The sequence below is a fragment of the Dendrobium catenatum genome, unplaced genomic scaffold (genome assembly GCF_001605985.2).
Source record: "Dendrobium catenatum unplaced genomic scaffold, ASM160598v2 original_scaffold_96786, whole genome shotgun sequence".
Taxonomy (NCBI): Eukaryota; Viridiplantae; Streptophyta; class Magnoliopsida; order Asparagales; family Orchidaceae; genus Dendrobium; species Dendrobium catenatum.
Window position 1 is genome coordinate 982,441 of NW_021415225.1, and position 9,367 is coordinate 991,807.

At 39.2% G+C, this 9,367-nt stretch overlaps 1 protein-coding gene across 1 annotated transcript; it reads left to right on the top strand.

Annotated features, from left to right (window-relative positions):
• Window positions 1-1,122: 1,122 nt before the first annotated feature.
• LOC110109002 lies at window positions 1,123-2,103 on the top strand. The gene has a single exon (XM_020839890.1). The coding sequence runs from the start codon at window positions 1,123-1,125 to the stop codon at window positions 2,101-2,103; it is 981 nt and encodes a 326-aa protein (XP_020695549.1).
• The last annotated feature ends 7,264 nt before the right edge of the window (window positions 2,104-9,367 follow it).

Genomic DNA, 9,367 nt, shown 5'->3' on the forward strand with positions numbered 1-9,367 from the left:
AACCGTCTGGAACGAAGCCTTTGTTAAGTCATCCTACCATTTCATTCTTCGAATGCTCCACTGGCGCCCTTGAAGGTTCATCTTTCCATATGTTGATGAACACCCTCCTTCAGGCCTCATACACATAAATTTAAAGTTATTTATGAAGCTCGAATCATTGTATCAATTAGTATCCTCATATTTAAGAATTCTACTAAAAAGGTCTTACATAAAAGGCTCCTTTGATTTCGTGAAAGTAAAAATTACTTATAAAAAAGCAATTTTTTTTATTTTCTCTCTTAAGTATAAAATTGAAATCCCCATTTTCATGAAAAATTATTATGTGCGGAGTACACACCATCCGCACAAACACTAGATACCTAGCAGTACCCAGTAGTACCTAGCTAGATACCCAATACTTGTGCGGACGGTTCTTCCCATCCGCACTCCACACCTAATAATCTCTCCATGTTCATAGTCTAAAATCTATATTACAATATTATAGCAAAGCGTATAATTAGTGGTGATATTGCATAGGGTGGGTCGCATTCGATCACTCATCTTCATTGAAATAAAATGTATAAAATAAACTTTGCCTAATAGTATTAATATTATATATGCAACACGCTAGACACAGAAAGCAACGAATAGAAAGGGGAAGCATAGAAAATAAAGCAGTAGAAGGGTTGCAATTAAAAAAAATTACAAATATAACACTGAAAGTTTTCTCATTAATATATTTAATATCTAAATTTTATTATTTCTATAATATATCACATAATTAAAAAATTTAAATTTTGATAATAAAAAACTGCTTTAAAAAAATATTTATTCCAAACAAAACCAAAGTCACGCAGTAGATCTAGCCTCTCACAAAGAAGTGACCAGCAATCACGCTGGAGAAGTTATCAACAAGAGCAGCAATATCACGAGATTTGCAAATTTAAGACAAAATAAGAAATGGGATTTAAGATTTGATAGGATGAAAAGTTGTCGTTTTTGCTGTTTGGTAAAATTAGATTAATGCGAAGGGGGAAAAAGACAAGTCGGGGCTCTGCTAGGGTTTCGTTTTTTTTTCCTAGCCGCCGGTTCCACTGGTTCTTCTTCCTCCCTTTTCCCTCTTCCGGCTTTGCCGGAGGAGCCATGGCCAACTTCTCTTCTTCTCCAGAGGAGTTTCCTCCTCTCTCCTCCAAGGTATCTCCGCCTATTTCTGCTCCGGCTCTTAGCTACAGCAATATTGTGGCGACTCCTCGTCCTGGGAACGCATTTCAGCTCTCTTCATCGATTGCTATCGATGATCCTTTGGACTTTAATGAACCTCAAGTTAAAGCTGCTAAAGAAGAGTGGGGGCTGTCGTTGATCGGCTACTCCATAGGTAGACGTCCATATTACGAATCTCTGCTTTCAGCCATGCGTAAGTTATGGAAGATGAAAGGTATGATGAAATTGCTCTCTTTAAGTGATGGTTTCTTCATGCTCAAGTTTTCGGCTCAGGAAGATTATGATATGGTTTTGGCGGGTGGTGTTTGGTTTTTGCTTGGTAAACCTTTTGTTTTACAAAAATGGGTTCCCAATTTCAAACCGGTGAGGGAAGAATTTTCCTCTATTCCGATCTGGTTCAAAATAATTGATCTTCCTCTTCCTTGCTGGACTCCGGAGGGTATTTCTCGGATTGCTAGCAAAATCGGGAAGCCGTTAGTGGTGGATGATCTCACTGCCGAGAAGACTAGACTTACGTATGCACGTGTTTGTGTCCAGGTTACTAAGGATTGTGCTTACCCTGAGTCTATTCCAATTACAATTTTAGGGGAACCTTTTACTCTCAAAATTCAATATGAATGGAAACCCATTCCTTGTCAACACTGCGGCTCTATTGTTCATTCACCTGAGTTCTGTCCAGCAAAACCGCCTTCTTCTCAGCCGGATGTTCATATACCAGAGCGGGGGAGGAGTAACAGTCGCAAGCCACCAAGACCTTCACAAAGAAACTCCTCTAACAATTCCACCAGACAGAACATTCCTTCTTCTTCATCAGATGGCCTTAATTCTGCGCAAGCGGCTAGTCAGGCCGAAACAGCTTGTATCGACTCAGACTACTGCAAATATTATTCAAACTCCTGCTAGCTCCATCCCCTCCACTTCTCAGATCCCAACTGTTGTTAATCCTCTTAACAACACACAGGTTCCGTTTTCCAGCATTCCAAACTTAAATTCACCCACTGATGAATCCCCCATCACTACTTCCAACATGATTCCCCAACAGCAAGACAAGGTCATCTCTCCTAATAAATTCGCCCTATTGGAAGAAAGCAATAGTGCTATGGATCAGACATCATCCTCATCTTCTAGTCAAGAACAGTCAAGGAATGTTTCTCAATCTCAAACAAAAGCTTCTAGGGGTAAAGCATCCAAAAAAACCCCTAATCATTCTACTAAATCCAAATGACCCCTCCTCGTTTGGCGGCTTGGAACGTGAGAGGTTTTAATAGCCCTGAGAAGGTTAGGGCTTGTAAGGATTTAGTTCGTAGTCATAATCTTGACTTGATTTGTGTCTTGGAAAACAGAATTCATAATAGTGCTTTTATGGATCCTTGGTTCCGTCTTAATCACGAAATTTTTGAAAGTGAAGAAAGTTGCCATAACTTCAACTTGTCTAATTCTGGAAGAATTTGGGTGAAATGGAATTCTCTTCACATTCACTTCATTCCTAACACTTGCACGTCTCAGCTGATTTCTGGGGATCTGTATAGTGGTAATGAATTTTTATGTGTCCTGTCGGTCATTTATGCTTCTAATGCTCAAGCTGATAGACTAATTCTTTGGGATAAGATTAGGGAGATTGGGGCAAATATTTCTTCTCCTTGGCTGCTTCTTGGAGATTTCAACTGTTGTTTGCATGCTGAAGAAAAATCTGGTGGTTCTCCTCTTCTTGCTTCTCACATGTGGGATTTTAAATCTCTCAATTTTGATTTGGGATTGTTTGACTTGGCTTCGCATGGCTTAAAGTTTTCTTGGTTTAACCAAAGGGTTAATGATCCTATACATCTGAAGTTGGACAGAATGCTTATCAATGATAAATGGCTGGAATCTTTCCCTTCCTCTCGTTATGAGGTGTTGCCTCCTGCTTGTTCGGATCACTCCCCCATTGTTCTCCACAGTTTTCAGTCAGTAAATGGGAAGCATCGTTTTATTTTTAAAAATTTCTGGACAAAAAAAGATGGTTTTTGGGCTGAACTTCTTGATGTTTTTTCACAACCTATCAGTGGTAACCCCATCTTGGGGTTTTATAGCAAGCTTAAAAGACTTAAGGAAAACATTAAAGGTAAAGATTGGACCAACTCTAGTCTCTTGTCTTCTCAGTTTAATTCTCTCAAGGATCAACAATCTTGTTGTTTAGACTTGCTCAATAATGATCCTCAAAACTTAGCTTTGAATCAAAGGTTGAAAGGTATTAATGCTCAACTTGCTGATTGTTCTTCTTCTTGGACCAATTGGATGCTTCAAAGAGCCAAAATTAAATGGCTTTCTCAAGGAGAGGATGACTTGAAGTTTCTTTATACAAGAGTGCGGAAGAGAAGGAATATCTGTTCTTCTAACTTGGTGGCTTCTGACGACCCTGCTGAGAGGGTTAATGTGGTTAACTCTATCATTTCTCATTTTGAGAATTTGTTTAATACCCCAAAACCGATTGCTTTTTGTGATCCTCTACCCATTCCTGAAGGTAATATTATTACCGCACATCTCTCATCTTTGCTTATTGAGCCAATTTCTGATAATGATATTAAGGCTGTTATCTTTAATGGGGATTCTAACTCAAGTCCAGGCCCTGACGGATTTAATTTTGAGTTTTATAAATCTACATGGCTTTTTACTGGTCCTTTGATTTGCAAAGCGGTTAAATCTTTCTTTTCTAAAGGATATCTTCCCAACTTTGTTAAGGCTTCGGCTATTGCTCTTATCCCCAAACATGCTCATGCCTCTAACATTTCGGATTTCAGACCCATTGCTCTTTGTAATGTTTTTTACAAGATCATTTCTAAAATTTTGGCTTTGAGGATGAAGGAGATCATGCCTCTTATTATTGGTGAAAATCAAGTTGGTTTTATCAAAAACCGTATTGGGACAGATAATACTCTTCTTGCTGCTGAGATTCTATTGGACTTCAAAAAATCTGCAAAAATGAAACTTCTATGTGCTAAACTGGATATTCGTAAAGCTTTTGATTCTATATCTCGTGACTTCATTCTTGCCAGAATGAAACAGAAAGGTTTTCCTTCTACCTTTATTACTTGGATTAAAGCTTGCATTTCTGACATACCTTTCTCTATTTGTATTGATGGGGCTCTTGAAGGTTTTTTCAATTCATCTTCGGGTATTAGGCAAGGGTGTCCGCTGAGCCCTTATTTATTTTGTATTGCTATGGATGCTTTCTCTTGCATGATTGATAATCCTTCCTCGTCTGATAGATTCATTGGCATTCAAAGAAAGGACTTGGTTATCTCTCATTTACTCTATGCAGATGATCTTCTTATTTTTGGGGAAGCTTCCTTTCATAATTGTAAGGTTCTTACAGATATTCTGGAGGCTTTTGCAAATTTATCAGGGCTTGTGGTAAACCATGAAAAAAGCAAACTTATCATCTCTAAGTATATCCCCAATCCTTTGGATTTTTGTGAAGCTCTTAGCATTTCGTCTCATGGGGATAAAATGACATATCTTGGTATTCCCATTTCTGTTAAAAAATTATGTAAAACTGATTGGCAACCTCTTCTGAATACTATTTCTAACCATCTTGCTGGTTGGAAAGCAAGACTGCTGTCGTTTGCGGGTAGACTTCAATTTATTAAGTTCACGGTCTGCAATACCATTACCTACTGGATTAGAGGAACTATGCTGTCAAAATCTTGCATCAAGAGTCTTAGTAGGATGTGCTCTAGGTTTCTTTACTTTGGGGATGTGGAAGCCAGAAAACTTTTTATTATAGCATGGAAAAAAACGTGTAGACCCAAGTTTTTGGGTGGCCTGGGCATTCCGGACTTAGCTAGTTTACATTTTGCTAACTGCTGCTCTCTAGTTTTGAGATTTTATAATTCCAATTCCATGTTATTTAAGTTTTTAAATGCCAAATACGGTACCCCCTGGACTCCGGTTCTGAGCAAAGCCTCTTGTCTTTGGAGTGATATGAGTAAGACGGCTTTTCAGATAAAGCCTAACATTTGGTTTGCTCTTAATTTGAATAGCAGAATTTCTTTTCTTTGGGATCCATGGTTTTTTGGAAACAATATTATGGCTGAATTTGCGGTACATAATTTAATCAATTATTGCCCTTATCATGCCAAGATTTCTGATTATTTGAGAGATGATGTCTGGACGCTGCCTATGGTATTTCCTGTTTCTTGCATTTCTGCTCTACAGCAAGTTCCTTTTATTCATGGCTCTAAAGACACCTTATTATGGAAGGGTAGAGATATAAAAGGTTTTTCTTCCTTTATCAATTTTTATCATAGAGATGTGATTAAGGTGGATTGGTTTAATCTGGTTTGGCATAAGAGTTTTGCTTTGAGATATTCTTCTCATTTGTGGTTAGTTCTTAACAATGGCCTTAAAACAGCGGAGGAGCTCATTAAAAGGAATATTGTGGTTAACTCTATTTGTTCTCTTTGTTTTGCTCATGATGAAACAATTGGACATCTTTTCTTTGAATGCGATTATGCTTTCACGGTGCTGCAGTCCCTCATTCCTATGGTGGGAAACTTTCTGTTAAGGCCAAGGCTAAACCAAGTCTTACAATTGTTGGGTGAGCAGAATTATATGATTAAAAATCAAAAAGAATTTCTTTTGCTCACTGTGAGTTGTTCATCTTACCATATTTGAAGAGAAAGGAATCAAAGGAGGTTCAATGGGAAGTTTAGATGTTCCTCTTCTCTTTCCTTAACCATTAAAAGCGCCATTGATGCAAAAATTGGTAACTGGAAGAATTCAGAGAAGCTTAGAATTCCTTGGCATGATTAAAGGAACTCGGTTGAGGTGCTTATTGCGGAATTTGGTGTTTACTGGGCATTCATCTTGATGATTTCTGGATGTCACTATTGGCTGGATTACTGGTTGTTCGAATTCTGTGCAAGGACGATGATGTAGCTGCTAATCATCTCCTTGGAGGGCCTTTTCACTTTGGGCAACCAGGAGATTTTTGTGTCGTGGCTGCCGGTTTTCAGTAAGTTTATTTGCGATTAGCAGTCTGAGTCCTTTAGATGCTTTTGCATCTAAGTTTTGTGGACTGTCTTTACTTTAGTTCTTTTTTATTCTTGTTCTCATGGGGGGGTATATGTTTTTGGTTTTTCCTCATAATTTGAGGTTAAACCTTTTTTGGTATACCTTACTTGTAACTTCTTTTTTCATGGTAATATATGGGCTTCTGCCCTCATTTTCCCAAAAAAAAAAAAAATTAGATTAATGCTTCTTTTTAGATGGTTTTTTTATTGCTTTTTAAAATAATATTTTAGGTAAAAAATTAAAAATTTTGTATTAAAAAACTGCTTTAAACAACAAAAAAATTGTCCTAAATGAAGCATAAATCTTACTTAAATCCTACTTGAAGTCAAAGTTGTGAACGAGATAATCGTAATATTTGATATATCATCAAAAAATTATCTTGATCGGGCACGAATCTCAAGGCAAAAAAAGCCGGAAACTTCAAAAATTAAATCTGGGATCACCCGAACTCCGATTTCAGCAAACTTACAATCAAACTGAGCATCTCGAAAATACGAACCCAAGGACACCAAATTCAACTCAATCTGAGCCCAAATGAGTCCGAATCGAAGACCTGAAGCGTTGTTGGCAGGTTCAAACCACAATTTGGATTACCAAAAGGTTTCCAAACATGACATGCTTATAGTCGAATCGAGCGGCTCGACGAGACGAATCCAACGAGCCCAAGATCACCGAATTCCGATATCATTAAGACCTTCATATGTCTGACAAACGGTCCACGATCAAGGGATTCAATATTGGCCGTCCATTCAAATCACTCCACATTTGCCCTTGATCCTCTTCCTATTTATAGGTCATGTCATCCTTAGAAATCTATAAATAGACCTCTCATTTCTCTTGAGAGAGGAGACAAGAAGGAAGAAGAAGAAGAGAATGATAGGAGGGAAAAAACTCCTCGACCACCGCCGGAATTCTGCCCAGCGCCCGAGTGACGCTGGAATTATGCCCGACGCCCAAGTGCCGTCGGAATTCTGCCTAACGCCCGAGTGATGCCGAAATTTTGCCCGACGCCCAAGTTACGTCGGAATTCTGATAGACGCCCGAGTGACGCCGGAACTCTGCATGATCTCCAAGTGACTCTGGAGTTTTGCCCGAATACCATCTAACGTCGGAGTTCTCCCCGGCCGCCGACTGAATTCGGACTTCTACCCAACGATGGTCCTCCGCTCGTCGCCATATTTCTACCCGACGCTGGACTTATGCCCATTGTCGAGTTTTCGCCAAACATCTATCCGATGTTGGATTTATGTTCATTACTGGACTTCTACCTGACACAGTCCTTCCGACCTCCATCGCTAGACAACGGTCTTTATGACCTCGCCCGCCGACTACGGTCCTTCTGACTTACGTCGTCCACCGATTACAGTCCTTCCAACCTTCGTCGCCAGCCGACTACAATCCTTCTGACTTACGTCGCCCACCGACTACAATCATTACGACCTTCGTCGCCCGCCGACTACGTTCCTTCTGACTTACGTCGCCCACCGACTACAGTCCTTCCGACCTCCGTCGTCCCCCGACTACGATCCTTCCGACCTCTGGCGCCTGCCGACTACAGTCCTTCCGATCTCCGTTGTCCCCCGACTACGATCCTTCCGACCTATATCACCTACCGACTACGGTCCTGACTTACGTCGCCCACCGACTACAATCCTTCTGACCAAACAAACACATCAACAATGATTCTTTGTATTCACCTCATATAATGTACTGTATAATATATACATCAAGCTAAGGTCTTCCCCAAGGAAGGGCCTCATTTGTAATCAACTGCAAATAATAGTGGATTCATTCAAACTGAGCTAGGCCCCATGTTTTTTCCCCCTTTTCAGGGATTTTTCACATAAAAATCTTGATGTCTCATAAATGCTACACCCTCTCTATTATTTGATTGCGTGCCGAATTTTCGCACAATGCTAAGACGCTAAACTTTATTTTTCTCTACCGCCGCGGATACTCCAAGATGCAACAATATTAATCTTCGTTTGGGATAATTTTCTTAAGGCTTTTTATAACAACTTCTAATACAAAAATTTTTTTCGCCCAACGCTAAGACGCTAAACTTTATTTTTCTCTACCGCCGCGGATACTCCAAGATGCAACAATATTAATCTTCGTTTGGGATAATTTTCTTAAGGCTTTTTATAACAACTTCTAATACAAAAATTTTTTGAACTAAAAATTTTCATACTAAAAAATTACTTTAAAAAGTAATACGAAAACTGTTCCAAACCAAAGCCTTATTGTACAATGAAGAAGCGACGTTACTTTCAACAGCTTCAAGTTCTAGTCATCCGAAGCAACACTACTGCTGTTTAGGGTAAATGTCAGCAACATTAAAGGTGGAGGAAGTCTGAAAGCTGGCTGCAATCGGATAACAATAGGCCATTGTCTTATCTACACCAAAAAATAGGAAAAGGACCATCTTTGAGTGGATTGAGTTAGTAATAAGACCCAATAAAATCGCTCTCAGCGTACACGCACCTCACTGGATTCCGGATGGAATATTTTGTGCTGTGATGAAATATCAGCTATGTTTTACTTATAATTAGTTTCATAATTTGGCCTGGACCTTCCAGCACAATGTTTGTTGATTGTTCGGTGTTTACGCTGTAGTACTGCGACACTTAGATAGGAATGGCAAACAATCAATTAAGTGGCTTGGCATTTTAAGGGCAGTAGTATCCATGGATCTATTCAGGCATCGGATTGAACTGCAAATCACGCTTGACTCAGTAGTAGCTCCTCCATTTCTTCGAATGTTGTTGAATAAAAAATGCAACATGTTTCCAAGAGTAACAATGACCATCGTCCATCCGACGTTAGATTGCGGATGATCAAGGCTAAAGATGAGTTTAGTTCGTTGAAGACGTTTCCACAATTCTTCCAAAATTGGTTATGAATTTCATCGTTCACGATCAATGTGAGACTTCATCGGTAGTCATGTAAGCACACATTTCTTTGAAAGAAAGACACACATTAAGTGCATCGAATGTCTTTTTACACGGGAATAAAAATGAGCTGTTTTGGAAAACCTCTTCGACAATAATCCAATAGAATCAGCTCCACTTTTTGTCCAAGCGAAGGCCCAAGACAAAATCAATACTCAAGTAAT